The sequence below is a fragment of the Hakea prostrata genome, chromosome 9 (genome assembly GCF_041222555.1).
Source record: "Hakea prostrata isolate BN-2017 chromosome 9, UWA_Hpros_2, whole genome shotgun sequence".
In the NCBI taxonomy this organism is placed as follows: Eukaryota; Viridiplantae; Streptophyta; class Magnoliopsida; order Proteales; family Proteaceae; genus Hakea; species Hakea prostrata.
In genome coordinates this window covers 14,154,830-14,180,558 of record NC_142608.1, presented here as the reverse complement: position 1 = coordinate 14,180,558, position 25,729 = coordinate 14,154,830, and the positions used below count along the sequence as shown (strand labels likewise).

General features: G+C 36.2%; 1 protein-coding gene across 1 annotated transcript; it reads left to right on the top strand.

Annotated features, from left to right (window-relative positions):
* The first annotated feature begins 738 nt into the window (after positions 1 to 738).
* On the top strand, positions 739 to 10,395 carry LOC149004767 (uncharacterized). The gene is made up of 4 exons (XM_089135715.1): positions 739 to 988; positions 1,260 to 1,409; positions 8,643 to 9,503; positions 9,584 to 10,395. Exons 1-4 carry the CDS (start codon positions 739 to 741, stop codon positions 10,393 to 10,395), a joined length of 2,073 nt encoding a protein of 690 aa, XP_088991841.1.
* The last annotated feature ends 15,334 nt before the right edge of the window (positions 10,396 to 25,729 follow it).

The following is a 25,729-nucleotide window of genomic DNA, read 5'->3' as shown; positions in this document are numbered from 1 at the left end:
ACTAGAAATTGTACTAATTCTTACTATTTGGTTGTCATCAGAAATATAATGGGAGCTTCTTTCGCACTGATGTCTTCCCTTCCTATTTCTAGAATTCTCTTGAGATCCCCTCATCTGGTTCTACCTACAACCCACACATTCAATACGAAACACATAAAACAAAACAGCTCATCAGCAACCCAAATAAAGGATAGAATTCAAAAGATAATAAAAAAGTTTGAAAGGACAGGTAAACAAAACCATAACATGAAGTGAGAATTATCTAGCAAACATATGTACGTCACCTAATAAACAAAACCATAACATGTCAACAATGATTTTTATTCAATTAATCTCAGACAAAAATTAACATGATAACAGTTGAAGGAACAAACACGGGCCCACTCATAATAAACACCCCTAGCTTATTCTTATATAGATAACATCAAACAAAGTCACAAATATAAGATATAAGCTCTATAATAGTGATAGAAACATCTGAAATTGTTGAACTAAATTACTGATATTTATACAAGTTTAGGACTACAAAATGGAATGCTTCAGTGAATGAGTCTGTACCAAATGCAGCATGACTTGCAGCATGTTATTTGGGATGTCTGATTGTTTGTTGGTTAATGTTTGATCGGTTACTCTTGTTGAATTGGCTCCATGTTCGTTGCAGATCTCTATTCCATGGGAGTTGGTTCAGCCACTCACAAATCTACTTAACCTCATTCCCAGGGTACAAAAATCCACACAATGCTATTCAACGAGACTATTGACAAATTCGAAAACAGCTTGGTAGAAGGAACAACATATACCATAGCAAATGGTATGGTCAAGGGTGTGAACACAAAGTACAGGAACATCCATGAAAGGTATGAGCTATCCCTGAACAACCACACCACAATTGAAGAAGAACATGCAAACCACACCACATACAGCATGAACTACAACTTTGTTGACCTCAAAGACATCACCCAAACTATCGGCCAAGACAGGGCATATGGTAAGAAGTGACAACAACTACCTTCTATACTGCATCATGAAGTCAAAAAACCTTAACCACCAACTCACCATCAGCTACTGCCTTGTTCTCCAGATGTGATCAGCGTACTCGTACAAGTTGGCCAAGCAATCCCACTAAAATCATCCATAGGTGCAGCAAACAAATACAAAAGAGAGATACAACTGGCAAGCCCCTAGGCAAGTACTATAGAGACCTAATGCAAGTAGCAACCTACATTATTGTTACATTATGAGTTCTACAAACTATCCAGTCACTGCATCAAATTGTTTCTTCTGCAGCTGTGACCCAACACTCTTAACACTATGGGGTGATTATGCCACCAACGAAGGACAACAAAGGAACATACTGCCAAACAAGCCAGTTGTTGCAGTCACTTCAGTGATCCCATCATCATACCAAGGTAAGTACATAATCAACTACCTTCCACCTACTCTTGACACACCCAACGAACTGTGGCATACCATTACACTAGCATACCAATGACAAATTTTATGTTGTTATAACACATGGGGCATCAATTATGACAACAACTGGTTCAACAATCCAAATAGACCCACCCATCCAACAAACCCAATAGTTGAAGCAATGGTAAGGTCAGACCTGAGAACCAACAACTACACAAAACATAATAATGATACAAAATCTCCCCTACCAACACCATGCAGGACTCAAACTTCAGCGGGAATACAGGGGACATCTCAAACTGTAGCGCAACACATGAAGTACAAAAACGCAAAGCATGTCAGCATAAGAGATCTAACTTCCAGCCCCTCATCCTCATTCGAGGTAAGCAACTCACAACAAAATTAACCCCCCCCCCCCAAATTTATTTTATTTTATTTTCCACATCCCCCATTATTAAAATGGAATAAAGCTTACAAAAACCACATCAAATCCAGGCACAAAATCTGTATGTGGAAGGAGTGATTGAAAATCTAGAGAATGCACACCCATGCTATAACGCCTACAAAACATGCAACAAAAAGGTGCAACTAATAGCGCAGCAGGCATCATGTGACAAGTGCAACAACACAGAGGCTAAGTACATTAAAAAGTACAGCAACGACCTAATCTCTAGCCCATTTCTTGCTATTTGACTCACTCATGTTATACACAACACTAACCCAATCTCCCATAATTGCAGGTACATGCTGGGAATCAGGGTGACAGACAAAACCAACACAATAACTATAACACTCTTCGATGGTGTTGAAGACTTAACAGGTTGCACAGCAAACGAGTACTGCAACTCCATCAAAGAGGTAAACTCTAAAACACAATAACTCGACACCCACTTCCCGTAATCCTCTTCAATAAATAAGTTTTTTTTTTTTATAAAAAAGGAAGAAGAAAAAAAAACTTATAGCCCTCCTCCTAAAATTGGACTCCCAACAACATGAAGAAAAGTTGCAGAGCTGCATGACCAAAGCATATCGATTCTTCTTCAAGATGAGCCGAGTTAATGAACAAAGCAGGATATCGAAGAAAATAGTGGCGGACCATGTTATAGAAGTCAACAACAAAGCATCACCCTCTACTGCAAACACAAAGTGAGCAGCGAAGAAAAGAAAGATTTAGCACTGATACCCCCCTCCCTAGCAGTGACAACTTTGTATCCAACTTTTAATGTACAAGTCCAACACCCTTTTTAATAAACTTAGGCCCAAGATTCACATATATTAAAAGCATACAATTTATGCAACACACCTTCCAGTGTCATACACCACATTAATAAATGGTTAGAAAATTATAATCTAGAAGCAACTTCAGTGTTGCTTAATTTAAAAAACGCCAGCTTCTTATTAAATGGATAAAAATGAATGTGGTGATGGAAGAGAGCAACGTAAAAGGGCTAGAAATGTAAAAAAGGCCAGCTTCTTAATTTAAGCAAATTGATGTTCTTCCTTAAAGTAGGAGTTCAAGAGAGGGTTTATGAGGATGGAACTTCAAGAAGGATAGATAGAAGAAAGCAACAGAAAGTAAAATAAATCTGAAAATATTATATGTTTGCTCCTTGTAGTATGTCTGGTTCTGACTTCTAAATGAGTTGGAAGATCTAGAGACAATGTCGATACAGGTGATACTTTCAGGGCTGTTTCCTTGAAGTGAGGGAAGACCCATATTGGAGGGTCAAAGGAACTAAAAGATAAAGTTGTAGGATGAAGAATCCAAATTTGGTGGGAATATATGTATGGCTTTAGGGTTGACAGCAACATGGCTTTAATAGAGTTGCATGGCTGAACATGATTTAACTGTACAGTTGGCTGTTTAGGAGCTCAGTTAGTGCTCAGATTTGCGAGGATGGAACCTCAAGGATAGATATAGGAGAAAGCAGGAGAAAGTAAAATAAATCTGAAAATATTCCCTGTTTGCTCCTTGTAGTGTATTAGAGATTATCACACTTGTAAGTATTATACATATGACATATCTTTGCTTTCTTTTCATTCATTTATTTACTTCTTTCTAGAGCTTCTACACTTGCTGAACAGCTTACCAGTCCAAGTTGGCGAGCGGCCATTGGCTCTTGGAAATTGCCACGCAAGGAGAAAGATGCATGGCCCTTTCAGCCAGACAACTCAATTGATTGATTCCATTTTGGTGGTTGCTATCATTCAATGATAATTACAAATTTTGGGAATCTATTTTAAATATATTTTGAGTTTCTTACTTTGGCTTTGACTATTGAAATCGTTTGAATTCCCATAGGCTTAGCCATGATCAGGTGGAAATTAAATATTAGATTCCTTTCACCTATGGTTGAAATTTGGATATCAAAAGAAAAGGCTCTGATCATTGAAATTAAACTATAACAACAACTCACCGATTCAAGTATTTGGGGTTAGGCTTGGATTTGGCAGAATAAATGATGAAAAATGAAGTACGAAAAAAATAATAAATAAATAAATAAAAAGAAGATATATATTGAAAGGGAGAGAAGGATATTAAGGATTTATGTTAGTGAATGAGAATTGTGATGAACCAAAGAGATAAATACTAACTCTAAACAGAGGCTTCAGTTTCTTTATGATATGAATTTACACACATGTTTGTTAAGAAATGAAGCAGCAATGGGTGTTAAGTTGGCTTGGAAAAAAAGAATGAATCTTTTGACGGGTTGGAAGATGGGAAGGGAACATAAACTAACATGGGGCTTAAGGTGTAGTTATATATGTTCATTGCCAAGTAAATCAATTTCCTGTAGTAAGTGTGATATAGAAGTGTTCTTTTAGAAGTGGGATCACTTATCAATATAAAAACTCTAATGAACTACCATGTAGATTGTAATGCTCATTCGTTTAATTAATTTAAGATGGAGACTTGTGAAACATTTGTACAAAGAAAAGACTCATAAAAGTCTTAAGCTTTCTTGGAGAGGGGGTTTGGTTTGATTGTATTCCTAAGCTTCATAAACAAGATAACATGGATGGTAATAGATGACATCCTTCCTAAAAATAACAGAGAAACTTTTACTATTAGGTATACCCTTCTTCAAGTTTGATATTAATGAAATAAATTAGTTTTCTATTTAAGTTTATAATTGAGGTACTTGATCTTCAATAACAAACATCTTATCTTCTTGAGGTATCTTATTTTCTATTTACTCTTACTCTATCAAAAGTTTTACCTCTAATTTCCCTGAAAAGGGGAATTATTACCTTTTCTTATCCGTGATATTTCAAATTGGGCAAACTTCCACTTATTTTCACCTCTTGAGTTGAATATGTTGATTTTAATCCGTTCATCTTAGTTTTCTTCCTCATTTCTTTGCCAATTTTTTTTAGTAGGGATTCATTATACATGACTTATATGAAAAAATTATGTCAAACACCATAGCTTTTCTTTCTTAATTATAGAAATTTTTAAATTTTTGGTTTTCCTTTCTCCTTTCTCTTTTTCGATTTTTTATTTTCTCTTCCCCATGTATGGTCTCACGTGCATTTGCACGTTTAATAAATTTAAGATAGAAGAGCAATTCCAAAAGAAGAGACCAGCATAACTGATTGTATGGGGATAAATCTCCAACGCTACCTCTAGGGAAGATATATGCTCATGCTTTAATATTCAGCAACTAACACAATCCTCCAAGTGGGAATAATATCTACTTCATCATCAAACCTCAAATTTATACCAGTCAAATAACGAGAAAAAAAAAAAAGAAAAAAGGGCATGCATAGAAAAATCAGCTCTTATCTTCACTATTGGCAACAATACAATGGAAGATAAAATATATCTGAATGACTTATCTTCTCCACTTGCAACAAAGAAATGTAGAATTCATAAAAACGAGTAACCCAGGTGTAGAAACTGATTCCAACTCCAATAGTCAGCTATTAAAATTGATCTCACTTCAAGTAGTAATTTAAAGCATACCTCTAATAGTTCCCTGATCCAAATAAATGAGTTTTCAAACTGGAGGACAGTAGAAATACGGAGGCACCAATTGGACCATCAAATTTAACAAGTTGAACTATAGCAGAAGCTTCCTTTGGAACCATGGAGAAGAATGTCAAGTAATCTGTTATAGGTTTGAAACTACATCACAAAAAGCACTACAATCGATGCACAAACACAATTTTAAGATTCATTCAAAGAAACTATATCTTAGATGTGTTGATCTAATAATCTGACCTCCCTAGGTCATGGGGAAATTAGTATCTATTTCATGCGAGAACAACCATCAAATTTAGGCAAAACTTGTTAACATTGAAAGAATAATTTCCAGGGCAGAACAGCACAATGAGAGGATGCATTATTATTGTTGAAATCACCTTCAGGCATGAAATATAGATACATGCTACTTGTCCACAAACAAACAGTCTTCAATATTTATGCTCAGGCTAGCTAGATTCTAGGGGAAAGGTGGAAAATTTTAGCCTATAACTAAAACCATAGCTGTCGAAGTGACTCCATTGTGACGAGGGGATAGCTAGGTGGGCGCACAGGGCCTCAATTGTTATTCCTCCTATCAATGTTCAGAGAAAATGGCCGCATGCTGGAATGTCATTGCTCACCTATCATGGTAGGTTGGAGTTGGTGTTGCAGTGAGCAGTAAAGGGAGTACAATGAACAAGTGAAGAATAAAGCAGCAGTTCATCTCAGGTTTCATTTGATTCTTAATTCCTCCTTTTAGTTTCCTAACAACATGATTCTGAGAATCTCACATCAAGTATAGTAGTATACTTTCTGCACATATAGATGATATGGTAGGAAAAGGCATCTGTAAATTCCTTTTAAAGAAAACAGATTCCAAGTTGACAGCCTAGGCATCTGGAGGCCTCGGTCGCCTTGTTGGCCTTCATGCTTTTTACCCTTTCCACGCATTGTACTGCCTACGCAGTGGCACTATGGCAATTTGACCAGTACAAAAGGCATTTAGTTTTTCATAACTACAGAAACACAGCTGACAACCCACCCCAATTTATTCAAGAGGTTCCATTGCACTACACCTACGCCTTGAACCACCGGATAGCATGACTCATTCGAACACTAAGAGCCTGCCGCTGGTAAGAAAGACGCAAAAAACACAAATTCAACAAAGAAGACTGGGTAGAAAAAAAACTAACAAGCTCACAATAGAAGTGAGCTGTTAAAAACCCCATAAAGACTAACAAACACACAACATATTCAATGTATTAGTGAAACACGAATTAACCTTACCTTGGGCTTATCTTGTTTAAATTGCAAACGTTGAAGGAGAGAATCAGGCCGAGATTACAACACAACACTATCGAAGCAACTGAGCGTGCCACAACACGGGCTCATAGCAACCAACCTACAACGCTTGCCACAAATGCTAAATTCATGTCTTTCCCTCCTCAGCTGGATTAAAATCACGGGTGCTTACCATTGCGGATTCGAAAACCAAAAATAAAACAAAAAACCTAGCGCCGGCACTGCCACCAGTTACCAAGATCCTGTGTGTGACTACACCCTGAATCAATGAATAGCCATACTAATTCAAAGAATAAGAGCCTACCACCGGAAACAAACATACAAAACGCCCTAAATCAACAAAGCCGACAGAGTAGAGAAGGAAACAACTCATACCCGCTTTAAGAAAACCTAACAAACAAAATAAATAACAAACACGCAACTCAATAAATCTCACACTATCACTCTCATAGCCATTTAAAAAACACACGATACAACATAAGTAGAATAAGACAAAGGAAAATAAACTAGAAAGGGAACCTTGCAACCCTACAAAATTATAAAAAAATACACGAAAAACCAATAAAGAATAAAATGAAACATCTTCAAACAATAAAGAATCGGGAAACAAATAAAAAAACAATACAAAACTACCAATCGTCACTTCCAACTCCCTATAAACCGCCATTAAACATAAACTGCAACATTGACGCCCAAAATGTGAAATCCGCCATTACGAACTGCAACACTCACTTCGATTAAAACAACATACCTTGGAAAAACACTATCAATAACTAAAACTTAGAATATTAAAAAACTGAGAAAACCCGACACCGAACCTATGAACAACCGGTCATCCGATCGAGACCACCATAAACAAATGTATAGAAACGACCCTCCAGAACGGCGCCTCTACAAATGAAGACCAGACCCAAGCCTATCAAATTGAGAATAACAACATGGAATGTCACTGATGCACCCACACCCGCAAAGACAAAAATTGGAAGAAAAGAAAAAGAAAAAGAAACAGAAGCAGAAAACAAAAAAGCAGCAAACCAACATCTCAAAGGTATTAACAAAAAATTTACATCTCACAATTCAATTACATCTATAATCTGTTCATCCATGAATTCAATAAAATCCAATTTTGATAAATTCATTACAGGTACAACATCTCACAATCCGAGCGGCCAAAACATCAACAGAAGTCAAAAACAAACAAAAGGCATTGGAATTTCAGAGACTGGCTTAGTAATACATTAACAAAAAATGGAAGCCAACAACACACTACAGGTAACAACCAACAACTCACACTTTATAATAACAATACAGATAGAAATAAAGACTACTACTCTTGCTGTACACATCAATAAACCACACACTCTGCACTACCTGTATAAATAAATGAACTTTCTCTTTCTGCATATGTGAATCAAATACTCATTTTGGATTACTACCTGTATACCTAAATGCTACTTACTCATTCTGCACGCATGAATAAAGCACTCATTCTTCACACAGGAGTAGAACAATAAACCAAACCAAAAATGCCCACCAGGAATCCGCTGACAACAACACAAAAAAAAAGGGTAAACGAGAACAGAAGGCGAAGGAGGCACATATTACAACATAGAGGGCAAGGTCTGCAAATCATCGATCCACCACAGACAAATGAAGGTTGAACAAATCATACAATTGTATATTTGAATAACAACTTTTTAATGTGGAAAACAAATAAGTATTTAACTCAGTTATTAAAAATAGGTCAACACTTAGGAACTGTGAAGCGCAAGGAAAAATGGTTGCTCAAAGCCCAGATGACGAAAACCATTAGAGTGCAAACAAACCCAGGGGAAACCACAGAACAACCTATACTAGAAGATAGTAAGACCGACAACTATATGAAAAGTGTTATACACATTCCGAACAAAATACACATAAATGAAACCAACATATTAACAAACTCTATATTACACTGCAGATATGGAACCTCAATGCTCAGAGTTACATGTGTTACAAAGAGTTGAAAAATGCACATATTGTGGATCCCAAAAATTAGAACATGAGCCACCTTCATTCTGCTGCTCAAATGGGACTATGATTCTACCACCAACAACAGTTCCAGACGAGCTATACCAGCTATTCACATCCCAAAATGAAGAAGCTACACAATTCAGAAGATACATACGAGCATACAATAGCATATTTTCATTCACATCCTTTGGGGTACGTCTTGACAAGCAACTGGCAAATGCAAAACAAGGCGTTTACACATTCAGAGCCCAAGGGCAAGTCTACCATGATCTTCCACCAATTGCCATTCACAGTGACAACAAGCCATGTTACTTGCAGCTATACTTTTATGACACCGATCATGAATTGGACAACAGAATGAAAATTATAGAATCATCTCATCTCAAGGAGCCAATGGTACAAAAGCTAATGTGGATACTTCATACCAACCCTTATAGCAAGTTTTTTAGAAGCCTCAAGGACGTGCTGTCATTGGAGAGCCATGAGATAATGATCAGAAGCGACGTACAAATGGACCAGAGAGTATACAATGCACCAACAATGGACCAAGTTGGAGCAATATGGGAAGAAGGGAACAACCCAAACACACATCAGAAATGCGACATCATTATCCATGGCCACTCAGGGAAGACACATCAAGTGCGACATTACTATGGTTGTTATGACGCCTTACAATACCCATTGCTATTCCCAAATGGAGAAGTTGGTTGGCATAGAAAAATCAGGAAAAATTGTCAAACCTATGCAGTAGAAAATGAGATCAGTATAGAAGAAGCATTATTCAATAGCAAAATTGATGACAATGAAGGTATGAATTAAAAGGGAGGAGTGCCAAAATGACACCAACTTAAGAGATACAGACTAATAGCTTTTTATTTTGAAATGCAGGATTTAATGAGAATAAAAGAAACATGGTATCACCAAGAGCTTACTATTGCCAAAAGCTACAGATCAACGATGCTAACCATTCAATTCTTTTACATGTGGGGTGTCTACTGAATCAATTCGTCATTGACATGTACATAAAAATAGAAGCAACAAGATTGGATTACTACCGTTTAGGACAAACAAATATTCGTGCTAACCTTTACCAAGGAATTGTAGATAGCATTTTAGCTGGAGAGACAAGAGGAGAACAAGTAGGCAAAAGAATTGTCCTACCAGCATCTTTTATTGGAGGCCCAAGAGATATGCGGAAAAGGTATTTCGATGCGATGGCCTTAGTACAACAGTTTGGAAAGCCGGATCTCTTCATTACTATGACATGCAACCCTGAATGGAAAGAGATATTAAAAGAATTGCACCTAGGACAACTTCCACAAGACCGGCCAGATCTTACAGCAAGGGTTTTCAGAGCGAAGCTACAAGACTTCAAAGATCAAGTCTTCAAGAAATCAGTGTTGGGGAAAGTCGCAGCACATGTTCATGTTATAGAGTTCCAGAAAAGGGGTCTACCACATGCACATATATTAGTTATCCTACAGAAGGATTACAAGCTCACAAGTGCCGATCAATTTGATACAATTGTGTCGGCAGAGATACCAAAAAAAGATAGGTACCCAAAGTTATACAATAAAGTCATCAAACACATGATGCACGGCCCATGTGGAGTTCTAAACAGCAAGAATCCATGTATAAGAAATGGAGTATGCCGGAACCGGTATCCCCGTCCATTCACAGAGCACACAATCCAAGGATGAGACTCATACCCCATATACAGGAGAAGAAATACTGGGACACAAGAGAGGGTACGCAGGCAAGTGTTGGATAATAGGTGGGTAGTCCCCTATAATCCATACCTTCTTACAAGATATGATTGTCACATCAACATGGAAATTTGCTCTGGACTAAAGGCAGTGAAATATCTCTACAAATATGTGTATAAGGGTCATGACAGGATAAAATTCTCAATGATAAATGAGAACGGGGACAACCAAGTGGATGAAATCAGCCAATTCAGAGATGGAAGATGGGTCTCTGCACAAGAAGCAATATGGCGAATCTTTGAGTTCAACCTAAATGAGATGTACCCTCATGTTATGAATTTGCAATTACATTTACCAAATAAACAAATGGTATGTTATTGGGGAAACAATAACCTACAAAATGTTATTCAATCAGATAACACCGCCAAAACAATGCTTACGGAGTTCTTCAACCTTAATAAAATCTCTGAAATAGCAAGGCAACTTCTCTACAAAGACATACCCAAGCACTATGTGTGGAACAAATAAAGCAAATGTTGGTCACCAAGGAAGCTACAAGAATCAATTGGTCGTGTCAATTCAACCAATCCTATAGAAGGCGAACGATTCTATCTAAGGCCACTCCTAAATCACATCAAAGGCCCCACCTCATTCGAAGACCTCCTATGCGTCAATGGCATAGCATATCGTAGCTTTAAAGAGGCAGCCCAAAGAAGAGGTCTTCTTAAAAGTGATGATGCAATATTGGAATGTCTTAAAGAAGCAACACATTTCCAGATGCCAATAGTAATTCGAAAGCTTTTTGCACTAATACTTGTGTACTGTGAACCAACAAATGTCAGGAGGTTATGGGATGAAAACATAGAAGCTATGTCTGAGGACTATAAGAATCAGAATGTCTTGCCTACTCAGAATGTCTTGCCTAACCACATCATGCTAGCATACAAAGATATACGCAACCACCTACAAAGCATGAGCAAAAACATCAAAGACTATGACCTACCATTGTTCGAAGAACAACCTACCATTGTTCCAAGAACAACCTACCCAAGACAAAGCAAAGGAAATCAGAGATGAATATGCTCTACAAATACCAACAGAAGACTATGAAGCTCCCAAAAAACTCAACTCTAAAAGAAGGCAGCTTATACATTAATTCTACAACACGTGGAACACAACAAGAATGCCATATTCTTCATCGATGGTCCAGGAGGCACAGGGAAAACTTACTTATATAGAGCTCTTCTAGCAACCATAAGATCAAAGGGACAAATTGCTCTAGCAATTGTGACATCAGGAGTAGCTGCTGCCATAATGCCAGGGGGTAGAACAGCACACTCAAGATTTAAAATACCCATAAATATCAATGATACAACTATTTGTAACTTCTCTAGACAAAGCAGCACATCAGAGTTGATTCGTCAAGCAAAGCTAATTATTTGGGATGAAGCACCAATGGCTAAGCGACAAGCAATAGAAGTAGTAGACCGGACATTCCAAGACATTTTAGGCAGCAAAGACACTTTTGGAGGGAAAACATTTGTATTCGGAGGTGATTTTCGACAAGTACTACCAGTAGTACCTCGAGCAACCAAAGCAAAACAAGTGGATGCAAGCCTAGTGAAGTTGTATTTGTGGCACAAGATGATGAAGATACAACTTCGAACTAACATGAGAGCAAGAACAGACCAAAACTTCAACAACTTCCTATTGAGGGTGGGAAATGGGGAAGAAGGAAGTCATTCAGATGGCCTAATTAAAATACCAAATGAGATGCTGGTACAACATTCAGAAGAAGCTTCAGGTGAAGAAGAGCTAATAAAAGTAATGTTCCCGTCGCTGCAGCATGATGCACAGTCAGTCACATACATTAAGAATCGAGCAATCTTGGCAACCAAAAATGAATTGGTTGATCGGATAAATGAGAAACTTATTCACCAATTCCCATGTGATGCAGTAATATACTACAGCTTTGACACAGTGGCGGATGATGCAGAAACACATTACCCACAAGAGTTCCTAAACTCACTAGCTCCTAATGGCCTTCCTCCACATAAATTGGTCCTCAAGAGAAACTGCCCAATAATGCTGCTTCGCAATCTGGATCTAGCACATGGGGAATGCAACGGCACAAGATTAATCTGCAGAGATTTCAGGCCTAATTTAATACTAGCTGAGATTACAATGGGCCAATTTACAGGCACTCTTGTGCCCCTACCAAGAATACCATTATGCCCGACTGAAAATGAAGGGTACCCATTCCATTTACGAAGGGAACAATTTCCTATAAGGTTATGTTTTGCAATGACTATAAACAAATCCCAAGGACAGACAATTCCATACGTAGGGATTTATCTACCCCAACCAATATTCTCACATGGACAACTATATGTTGCACTATCAAGAGGTATCTCCATGGCAACAACAAAGGTCTTACTAAATAAATCAACTGGAAGAAAGGAGGACAAATGCTGCACGAAGAACGTGGTTTACAAAGAGGTCTTACTACCAGTTGAGTACGTTTCTTATTCAAACAACAACCCCAAACCCAAATGTAACAAGTTTTACATAACAATATTAACAAGCAGAAAACTTAACCAACACATCTTCGATTTGGATGCAGGGAACCACGACAACAACCGTTACTTCTCAGAGACCACCAACTAGCAGACATGGAGATCGGCACAAATAACAATTATCACTAAAATGGAACTTCACCCAACTACTCCAACAGCTATCATTATAGCATAACTGGCAGAAGTACTTTGCAAAACGGCGAACACCCATCTCTAGAATGCCTAAACTACTGGTCTCAAATGTAAAAGGTATCTGTAATCTACATTCTTCCTTCATCTATGGTCTATTGTGTCTAACGCAAATTGGCCCATTGAATAAGTTAATTATCAATAACCAACATTCCAAAACCATTTTGGATGTGTCTATGAGTAATAAACCTTCTTTCTACAACTTCACATTTTCTTAATTGCAATGTCATCACCTAAACATCAAAAGAAATGTTAGCATTCTTATAATTTACAAAACACAGAGTGGAACTCTAAGGGGGTTCAAATTCCAAAGGCTTCCAATAGGATTTACAAATCCAGAATCAACAAATGGTAAATGAATAGTTAATTTGGGTTCGATATTTATAGGATAACTGATAAAATTTAAAAATGAAAATAGGAATTCATAAAGAATTTAAAGAAATACCGTCTGACCATCTAACAACTCCATCTGTAGCGGAGGCAAACCTTTAGTAATTAATAAATGTAATTCACACACCCTAACATGTAAACCATAATAAAATAATATAACATTTATCAAAGACAACTGAATCTCTTATGAGATCGCATTCATTATCTCCTTCATTACTATGATAGCCTTCCAACAACTGTCACTACAAAATTAATCCTAATAGCCTCATTCATGCGTCATTTCTTCAAACATATAATGATCAATTACTAATATGTTACACTTCTCCATCATTGCATACTGTTCTATAATGATATACACTGTAGAAGTGGATTGTAATAATGCTATATCGAAATGATGAATATGGGAATAATCTCTTCATACGCTGTGATTAAAACATGATTGTTATATCCCAACTTCTACTAAATTAGTATTATTTTGTCAAATTTATTCTTAATTATTATACAAAAGGGACAATCACATTAATCTTTCGGTCTCTTTTACAGAGAAGCATGCCAAGGTGTATCAGGGTACCCAAGGCCATTAGCAGGGGCGGACCAGAAGGGCCGAGGGGGCCATGGCCCCGGATTTAAGATTTTATATAAATTCCCTTAATTCCCTTGTTTTTTCTACTTTTTTTCTCTTCCTATACATGAAATGTCGCTATTTGCCCCCCCCCCCAATATTGAGAACAATTTTTAAAGGTAAAATAATGGGCACACATGTCATTCCTAATTAAAACAATCCTCCATCCCATTATTCTCCCCACTATCTCTCTATCTTTTCTTCCATTTATTCTCTTTGTTTCTATAAACCGGTAAAGGAAATTTTGAAAAACATCTTATTAGGTATTCAAAATCAAAATGTCATTCATAATTAGAAAGTAACTTCAATCCTATTTATTCTCTCTATATCCTCTCTCCCTCTCCTCTTTGTTCTTATTTATTATCTCCTTTCTCTTTCAATCTCTTTGCTATAGCGTGGGTTAAGAAAATTTGGGGAAAAAATCTACCCACAATTAGGTACTCTTTCTATTTCTCAATTATTTATCGTTTCTTTTTCTTTTTCTTTTTTATTCTTTTAGATTTTATATTTATGTTTCTTTATTCTTCGCAATTTTTATTATTTGATTGAATTGTGAACAAAATACATAGTTAGTAGGTAACAAGCCAATGATTTGCATCTCTTACCTAAAAAAATTTGGTTACATCCCTACCAAAGAAAATATTGGCTTGTATCTAACTTTAGGGTTGAAGTCAGGATATATTTTTTCATATGTTGCTTTAACTTACCATATTTGTCGAAAAAATATCATTATCAATAATTTATCTTTTTTTCAAAGTAGGGCCCCACAAAAATATGTGGGTCTATTCTTAATATAATAAAATAATTTAGAGGTGGGACCTCAAATGAATCTTTAAGGGCCCACATAATATGTGTGACAAAAAAGTATTAGTACTTCCCTAACGGGAAGGTTATCTGGCTTTCGTTCTTCGGCCCCCCCCAATATTTCATCCTGGGTCCGCCCTTGGCCATTAGGACTCAACAGTGACGTCTAATGGTCAATGGAATGATTGATAATTTGCTTTGCCTAAAGATGATTCCAGATAAAAAAAGCAGATGATTTAGTTTGTCTTGCAAATTTTATTATAAAATTTAATGAAAATTTGCAACATATAGTATGGGAAGGTGGCTTACTAAGTGATATACAAAAATATATGACCCTTAGATCTGTGTTACCTACACCAACTGAGAAGGCCGCTCTAGAATCACTATGGAAAAAAGAAAGTACAAATGGAAGTTATAAAAATCTTGTAAAAGGTTTTTTTAAAGAGTATGTCCCCCTGGTTGCAAAGAGAGCTTCATATGCTTCTTTAGGATTACATACCCGTTATCATGGAAGAGGAACAATTTTGGCCCACCCAAAGCTACCTAAAGTGAATTACAAACTTTCCATATATAATGAATAAGCAATTAATTGAATCCATCCCTGTAAGATGTAAGGAAATTCAATTCCATTAAATGTACGTTATTTTATTCAGTGGCATGTTATTTACTGTATTCTATGTCAATTTTTCTTATCTAAATTCGTTTTCCTACTATTATTATTCTAACAGTATGACTATCGTGACATTTATTAATATAAGATACATTGAAATTATCAATACGAATTTCCAAAAATCATAGGTATGCTCGAGGTTCATAGATATGGGTATGGTATGGTGGAACTGGGTTGAGAATTCAAAACAGAGAACATGGTATTACAAGCCTAACGATTGTATCCAAATCTAACCTATTCACTTAATAGGCTGGATCAGATCTAGCTCATGTTGTCGCCTCACCCACCTTTTTCGCCCTCTTCAATTAGTGAAGTTGTTGAACTCAGGCATCTTATCCCTATTCCACTAATCATTTTCAATGCCCCATCTCATGAATCACCACCAGCTCCCTCTACTATTCCATGTCCCTTTTGCGCAAGATTACTGATACGGAACAAAGACATCAACGATAGGCTGACGTTGGTTGGCACTTCTCGGGTTTATTTCCTTCTTCTTGTACAACAGGGGGAAAAAAATGAACACGAAAGAGACTAAGAAATTAAAAGAATACAATGAATAAAATCCAATCAAATATTCGGATCTTCATTTACAATTACTCATATAAATCCTAAGAATTTCAATGTGCACTGGAAATTACTCTATGAGAATTACAAAGCCATTTCGTTCCGATATTCAATGATCGTGGTATCACATGGTTTACACGTTACTTGTTCAACACCATTTGAAACATTTTAAAATGGATCATATTTTGTAATGTTTAAACTGGAAGATACTTGTTAAACACAAAGATAACAAATTTTACATTCGACTGCCAACATAATAATCACAACCTCAATCAAAACAGCACTACAACACGTGCATCTGCACATAGTTTTTTTCTAGTGTATATATATATATATATATATATATACACAACATTTGTAATAACAAGAACTTTAATTTGAATCAAACACACAAATACATGACAATGTATTCTTCACTTGTTGATAACAAAAATGATCTCCAAGAGTCCAAAAAACTCACAAATCAAGGATGCTAACAAGCTACAAGAACTTTAGAAAATATATGGATTAAATTAGGTTTAAGTTGGAGACCAAACTACGTATAAATCCGACCCAACTCACACACTTGTATAGGGGTGGCAAGTCAAAGCTCACCAAGGCCAATAGGCTGCCCCTGGGCAACCTCCCCCATGGTTATGAACCAAAAAGCCTAATCTCAAGCTCATTTCATGATCTAAACTTTTGAGGACTTTTGGGGCTTCAATAGAATAGTAGTAATGTCCCAAAAATACCTTCCAAGCACCTAAACAAGTCTCAAGTCAAAAAGCCCCAATTTGGTTCTTAGAGTGTCGCCCACGAGCATCTTTGAGATAATGAATCGGTCTCAAATGGAAAGGGATAGAATGGTCTATCATTTAAAGAGATTGAGAAACACACTGGGAACGTAAACAACTAATCAATTCATACCAACTACCACAACCACCACTATTATTGCATTCAACCATCTTAGATACCATGAAGGAATAGTTGTAAAAAGGGGTTTTTTGCCTCAACACTTGATTACTCTTGTGATTCATGCTTTGGCATCGCTAAACATGCAAAGATTGCACCAAACTCCAACATTTTCTCCTCTCCCAAGCTCTCTGCCTCCAAAGAACATAAACAATTCATTTATGATGCTAGAGATCAATAAAATAGGGTTTCTAAACTTGAAAACCTGAAAATGCCCTTTTTTGGGTAGGAGTGGTCAGTCAAGACAAAAGATGATGGTTATTGGGAGTGATGGTTGCCTATTGTGAATATGGTTAGTTTTAAGGACAAAAATTTCCAAAGGAGAAAAAAAGTCATTATCTTGGTTAGTTTTGTAAACTCAAAGTTTATTTTAGCCAACTTTGTTAATTGACACATTGGGTGACTAATTTTGTAATATGAAACCTGAAAATAGCTAATCACATAATTTTCCTATAAAATTGATTCAAATGAACCATAAATCAAGTAAATTGGGCCTTGGTTTTATTTTGGACCCAAATCAGACATTGTGGCTCATTGTTGAGACATTGGGTGGGCTTCAAAATTTTAATATGGATCACAAACCTCTGCCCTCTAGACCCTAAGATGTCAACTCGTACTACTCATCATTTATCAAAAGTGGAATGATGCCGCTTTTACTTAGAGTTGTAAATAGATAACCGAAAATCCACTTTTGAATTTGCATTCGTATCCATTTAGGGTATTTGAATCCATTGTATTACTTTTAGGATGTAGATATGTTAATATCCTTTTTCCAACAAATAATTATCCGATCGATCCAATTAGTGAATATGTTACTTTGTTGGATTTGTTTTATTATTTTTATAAATTTTTAACTTACGATATGTGAATATTTTCTATTAAAATAAATGGAAAGGAAAATTAACAATGAAAAAAGGTAAGAACATCAAATGCTAGAAAGAGTAAAAAAAAAAAAAGTTGCTAAATAATTCAAGCATAACCATCATAAAAGATGGAAAACATGTCAATAGGTAGTCGAAACTAGTATCCAATATATATTTATACCCAACTAGAAGAATATATATATTAAAAACAAAAATTTTAATAAATAAAGCTATTCGAATATCATTTGAATCCTTTTGAAAACCAATAGATTACTTGAATCCATCCCAATATAATAGAATGTAGATATGGTATTGCCTTTATCTAATCCCAATTGATCCATTTACACCCCCACTTCTATACCATAGTGTGTCCATAAGTATGCAATGAATTAGCATAGTACTAAAAAAAAGTGCATCCAAAATTATGCATTTAATTTATGATATAGTATTGATATTGAATTTTTTTTCTTCTTCTTTTTGGATGAAAATATAGTATCGATGTGGACAAAATGATAGAAACAAATCATATCATACCGATACCCCATCTAAGTATTTACACTCTTTTATATTAGATAGATATAGTATCAATACAATTTGATATACTCCTAAAAAAAGTACCATTTGGTATTCAGTACGATAATAGTATGAGGTAGATATCTGACTAGTCACAATTCATAAGCAGTGTGAAATGAATATCACATCCTAATGGATTTTTGCCTTCTAATCGTTTCCAATGATAATTTCACGTGGTCTTTTTTTCTTAGGTAAAGGCCCACACAACTAGAGAGCTTTTGTTTTTTTTTGGGGGGGGGGTGTTTCATACTTCTGATTTTACTGTGTTAGGGATGGGTTTTGTAAGTCAAATTATGTATAATACCAAAACCCTTTCACAAAGAAAGATGGTAGTGGATCCTTAACACTATGAATGTGGAAATCAATAGGGGGAATTAATATCATCATCTACGCAAGGCTAATGTAGGGTTTTAGGGATTGGCATTAGATTGATCATATTGGTTGATTTACATCAATAGAACTAAACCCACGATCAAAGCAGTCAATAATTCTTTTCACAGTGCTGGTCATTTACGGAGTTCATATTGGTTGATTCATATCAATAGACTAAACCCTTGATCAAAAAGATCAAGAATTCTTTTCACAGTCTAGTCATCTGTAAAGTCTATACTCTCCCAAATAAGAAATTTGGTAGCATTGTATGAATAGTCCCTCACCCTTGATACAAATATAAAAGTTGCCATTTTTTTTAATTTTTTTTGTTTTTTTTTTGTTAAAAGGGAATTTATATTATACTAGAACCTGAGAATTTGAAACTTACAAAAAAAAGTGGTAGGGACAGCCATTAGACATGAGTAAGTTTATAGAGTTTTGACCCTAGAGTCAAATAATATGCCTTAGCATTCAAAAACCAATGACATTGATAGACTAAACCAACTAAAAACTATATGTCAAGGATAAAATATCCTACACCAAACTCTTATTAGTCCAATCTAAGGACTAAACTTCCCCATTGGAGGCTAGTCTCCTAACAATCAAAAAACAATCGTATATGGCTGAGATTTAAAGCCATGGCAACGGTAAATAGAATTCCAAAAAAAAAAATTGGAATTGAAATTTGTTTAGAACATCTTACACTGACCTCAACTGCATCTTTAAGTATAGCTTTACATATGAGGGGGTTTCTTGTGTGATCCAACATAGCTCATTGTTGATGGAACTCAATGTACTGGAGTCTCGGGGACAAATGTTGACTTAAACAAGAGGTGGGGGTCTTTACCAACTTCAATGTAAAAAATTGTTGGGAAGCAATCAAACTACTACATGTTGGCGCAACAACTTTCACATATTTATTGTCGTTGGCTGTATCTTGGAGAGCTAGCTATCTATTCCATTTGATATTCACCATTTGTGTTGTAGTAGGGCCATTCCCTTTACCTTCATTTCATTTAACATTGTAGTCCAAATACTAATATATGATCTACCTAGGATAGTGATTGGATATTGAAAATTCAAATTTAATCCACTTCCATTGGAATTTTTCTTTGATCCAATTGGCATAAAACTCCAACTAATGATATAGTTGGTTTCCTACAATTGTGAAAAGTTCTACAAAGTAGGGCAGTGAGAATTATGAGATTAAGACATGGCTGGGACAGATTCATAAGTTATTTATTAAGTTTTGGTTGTGGGTGTGGGGGGGGGGTTGTGGTGGCTTAATGGTGGGAGAGGATGGTTTGGGTTATACAATTAAAAAAGTAATTGGACATTGAAACATTCAAATGTTGGTGGTATAACTATACCTCTTTTTTTCTTTTTTTCCCCCCTTCTTCTAATAATAGGCAATTTTGTATATTGGTAACAATGTTACACAATATAAAACAGGCTTTCCCTCTTGGCTCCAAGGGAATTGGAACTTTGACATTCTACTTGGAAGTATTGGTTTTTTACCAACTCAATATTCCCTTAGGGTTCTTAAGTATGTGTTGTGATATTTGTTCAAGGGAGGTTTTGCAAGGAAGTTTCCTCTGTGCTTAGTCCTTTAAGCAGAATTAATAGCGATCATCGAAGGCCTTAGTGTAACATCCAGCCCAAACCTAGTCCGGACACCCTTTTTATTTTGGGATAAAGAAAGACTTGTTTGATATTAGACCTTAAAAGTTAGACTTTAATTTCAATATTATTATCTTTGAAAACCTTAGGAAGCCATGTCAGACCTTTCCCTTAGGGTAGATTTGTAATGTTTGGCCTTATCCTACCTTGGCCCGGCCCGGGACCTATTATGTTTGTAGGTCCGAAAACCCGAAGTGGGGGAAGTGAGACTTGTGGACCCTTTTGGTTGATGTTTTGGTGTCGGAACCCAAGCCCTTGGACATTGACGATGATGCCCCTCACTTGAGGGCATTGTCAGTGTTAGTTTTGAATCTGCGCACCGAAGAGGGGTGAATTAGTTGGAATACAAAATGAACTCCTGTGCTCAATCCGAATATATTTCCTGAAACTAGACTTCTTGATGGACTTGTAGGAGAAAACTCCACTCCATTTGACCCCATATAGCCCTCCAAATCCCTGTCCGAAGTTGCTGAACTGTGTCTGGCAAATCTTGCTTGCGCATCAAGGAAGGTGAGCTTAGTTGGTAGACCTAATGACCTCCCATGCTTGATCCAAAGGTATTTCTGGAAACTAGACTTCTTGATTGACTTGTAGGAGAAAACCTCACTCAATTTGACCTTGTATAGCCCTCCGAATCCCTATTCTAAGTTGCTGAACTATTTCTGGATTTTCTGCTGAAATGCTACCTGTTTTGGTCGATCATTTTGGTCGATACCATCAACCAAAACCATCGACCAAAGTTGCCGAATCGAGAAAAGATGCTTTTGGATATTCCTTCTTCTATTTAAGTGAAACCTCGAACCTAGAACGATATTTCACTCATTTCAACACCTGAGAACGTGGGAAGGCTCCTCTTAGGCTCCTCCTTAGCTTGGGTGATGACCTTCTACAAGAATCCTTGTCTCTCTTCTCAAACTACCATCTTCTAAGGTATGATTCTCTCTCTTGCTCTCTATTCTATTCACTTCCTTCTTCTTTTACTGATGAGACCATGGCCAAGGTGCGCAACCTTGCAAACACCTTGCCATGAACGCTCTTCCCATTAACGAGCAGCCACACGAACAAACAACCAGATCGCAACAACGACATACAAACGAGATGGAAGAGATAGTCTAACGGCGCAAAGATGTAACAGCCAACACCCCAACAACAGCCCAAACAAACCAGAAGCAGGATGCAGAAAAGGACCCAAGGGGCATTGGACAGGATGGATAAACGAGGTAGTGTAAGAAACACCCCCAAGAGAGAGAAGAAGACAGACAAAACAAAAAAGGAAGAAAGGGAAGGGATACAGACCAAAACACGACCAAAGGGAAGAAGGACAAGAATCCAAGACCTAAAAGAGGAGGGCAAAGGACTAGGACAACACACAACCAACCAAGGAAGGAGGAGCCAATAAAAGAGAGAACAGGGGAAAGAGACACAACAAGGATAGAAAAGAAGAGAAGAAAGACAGAAACGGACAGACACGATTATATACATGAAGAGAGTAGACAGCAAAGATAAGAGGATAGTAATGGATGGAAAAAGCAGGAGCAGGAGAGGGAGGGAGGCAGGAGCGAACGGAGGGAAAGAGGGAGCACGAAGAGCAGAGCGGACAGGAGACAACATAGGACGAGAGAGGCAGGAAACGAAGAACGAAGGGCAGAGACAAAGAGGAGGAGGGAGGGCAGGCGGAACCAACCGGAGGGGACAAAACAAGGAACGAAAGGGGCAAGGAGGGTGCAAAGGAGACTGGAGGGGCAAGAGAACAACGGAGAGGACGGAGAGCAAGGGAGACCAAAGGGAGAGCGAACCGGGAACGGAAGGGAAGGAAAAAGGACGGAGAAGGAGAGAAGAGGAAGAGAGAGATAAAGGAGGGAAGGAAAAAAAGGGAGAGAAGAACCAAGGGAGAGAAAAGAAAGAATCGAGAGAGGGGAAAAAAAAGAGGGAGACAAAGAACCAGAGAAAAAGAGAGAAAAAAGAAAAGAAGAAAAGAAGAAGAAAAGAGCAAAAAAAAAAAGGAAAAAAACAGGAGAAGAGAAGAAAAAGAAAAAAGAAAAGAAGAGAAAAGAGGGAGGAGGAAACAGAAGGAAAGAGAGAGGGAAGGAAAAGAGAAAAGAGGGCAAGATTAGCAAAAAAAGAGAACGAGGTACGATATAGAATATTGGAAAAAGGAATGTGCGATATATATGGCAAGGATAGGCCAAACGTGGGGGATTCCGGAATCCGATAGGGTATCCCTTGGTGGATTTAGGGCGGGATGTGACACTTAGGTTGGCTTGGAGTTTAGGATTTTATCAGATTCAAGTCAAATCTGATTCTAAAGAAGCTGTTGCTCTCCTCGACCCTTGTAGGCATGCACAAGGGAGTATTGTTCACCTCATTGAGGAAATAAAAACCCTTTCAGGCGCTAATGGAAGGGTGAGGTTTGTTCATATTGGTAGAGAAGCAAACAAAACCGCTAACTGGATGTCTAGGGTGCAACTTTGTTCCTTGGACCCATTGGCATTCTTCCTAGATCCTCCAACTGGGTTGGAAGGAATTCTCATGGTGGATTGAGGGTCTTGTTTAAGTTAAGGTTTTTTTTTTTTTTTTGTTCCTTTGGGTTGTTTAGCCTCATCTTTTTACAAAAAAAAAAACCTTACCGGCATTTTGATCCTTTTTTTTCCCGTTGGATCTAAAGTTCATTTGGACTAACTTATGCACACCTTGACTTTATCTTCATGTTAACTTCTACAAATAATTTAAGTATATGAATTATTGACTTCATACCATGAGGTATTGATTTTTCCCTACGTACTGAGCTAACCCCTTGAGGTTGATAGTTGGTTTCTATTTGTGAAGAACATTGAAGAAACTTATAGAAAATCCAAGAAGGGCATGAAAGACTCACCCATAAGTAAAAGCTATGATGTTGACCAAAAAAAAAAAAGTAAAAGCTATGAAATACAAACAAAATTAAAAAACCATTACTTGCATATGTATATTTTTCTGGATCCTAAGGGTTTCTTGTTTTCGCTTTTACATTCATTTCATTTATTGGTGTAGGACAAGCATTCTTCTCCTCTCTTCTTAGTTTATGAGAGGGGACTATGAGGTGCCATGTTTATATTGTATGACTGTATGTATGTATGTTTAAGTTAGATAATATCATGTCAATACTCTCCATCTTTATTGGGACAGTCTGTTGTCCATTAATTCATTGAACCACATTATGTGCATTAGATCATACCAACAAGTAATTGATCCCCTTAGCTACACAGTGCAAGAGGCATGTAAGGCCAAGGCCTCCCCTTGTAGGATCAATGTAAACTGTTGCGGGTTATAGATTGCCAAAATGAAGGTGTTAGTGTGGACATACATGGATAGTATTTGTATATCATCATTAAAAAAAATTAGGGCTACAAGTGTGGCCTTAGTGGCCCAAACCCATCTTGACCAGTCCTTGATTTTTTGCCTGACCTTGGCCCTGATTTTAGCCATGACCCTAACCCCCTTTATGGCTTTGATTTTAACCCTAATCATAGTCTTGATCTTGGCCTTGATTTTGGCAATGATTTTGGCTCTAATCTTAGCCTTGATCCTGACTTTGATTTCGGCCTTGATCCTGATCCTAATTTTGACCTTAATCTTGACTTTAATTTTGTCCTTAATTTTGACCTTGATCTTGTCCTTGATTTTTACCTTGATCTTCATATTAACATTGAAAGAAACCTTGATTTGACCTTGAGTCATTTTCATTTTGATAATGTTAGAGTATGATTTCACTTTTTATAATATTTTTTAGGGTAATTTTTATTTGGACCCCTTAGGGTTCAACTTAAGTCATTTTTAGTTATGAAAAATACTATCTTTCATTTTCCTTTAATGTAATTAAAATATTATTTTTTGAGGGATAATTACTATTGCCCAATTTTACTTGGATTTTATTACTCTTTTATCCCTTGTACTTTTTAAAATTACTAGTCCAACTTTTAACTTTGTCTATAATTGGTAATGCCCCCTACCGTTAAGCTTTGTAAGTTTACTGATAATGTGACATCTATATATATATATATTTTTTAAATTTAAAAAATAACCTTACAATTATCTTTTTACTTATTTACTCTTTTGTCAAATTATAATACTATCCTTAATTAATCATGGGAAATAATTTAATACTGCCCTTAATTAACTATGGAAAAAAAATTAACTTTAAATTAACTTTTATTTTTTTTAAAAGGAACTACCGAATAAAGGAAAGATGTGATTTTTCTTCTCTAAAAGATATCATCAAATAAAGGAAAGATGTAATTAAATAAAACTTAAAATAGAAACTAAAATATTAAGAAATATCAAATTTAGTTCAAAGTTGAAAATTGAAAATCATCTAATATATGCTAACAAAATTTCCTATCAATTAGCATCTTATATGTCAATTTGTTTGTAAAACTTCCATTATTGTGATTATGAAAAATTTAAGTGGAATGTAAGAGTTTCAACAACCATAAATATGTAGTTCCACCAAATCAAAACTAATTCTAAAATATAAGATTTTAAGGATATAATTGACATTCAATATCGTTTCTATAAATGAGGGTAATGCCATTTGACTTCTTAATTTTAATGAAGGGCAAATTAGACATTTTATATTTAATGTTAACAACCACTTAACACAATTAGAAGTGAGGGACAACAATAATTTCATAAAGAATGAGGTTGGATTAGTAATAAAACCAAAGTATAAGGGGGCAATAGTAATTATTCTTTATTTTTACTATAAAAATAAAAAAATACATGTCATTGAGGAAGACTAAATTACCGTTGATTTACTTGTTAACAAGGTTTGAATAATTTTTTTTTTGTTGAATAGGGATATTTTTATCGAATAGTTTTGAATGAAAACATACTTACCTATGGTTTAACTTTAAAGATAAATATTTCATTTTATCATATCCCTTATGATGTTTCTAAATTTATAAAAATAGCTATTGTATTACATTCTCTACAATCAACTTATATTTTCAAATCTGTCCAAATTTAGTTTCAATTCGTCTCTCTACTATTCTCTATCAAATCCCTTGATTTTATTTTATTTTATGTTTTTGGTCTT

What these genes read in the sequence shown, in the direction of transcription:
- LOC149004767 (XM_089135715.1), top strand. Translation starts at nt 739, where the DNA reads ATGCTATTCAACGAGACTATTGACAAATTCGAAAACAGCTTGGTAGAA. An exon ending in GATCCCATCATCATACCAAG is followed by an intron (nt 1,410 to 8,642) that starts GTAAGTACATAA and finishes ATTACACTGCAG; the next exon opens with ATATGGAACCTCAATGCTCA. An exon ending in CAAAATTGATGACAATGAAG is followed by an intron (nt 9,504 to 9,583) that starts GTATGAATTAAA and finishes TTTGAAATGCAG; the next exon opens with GATTTAATGAGAATAAAAGA.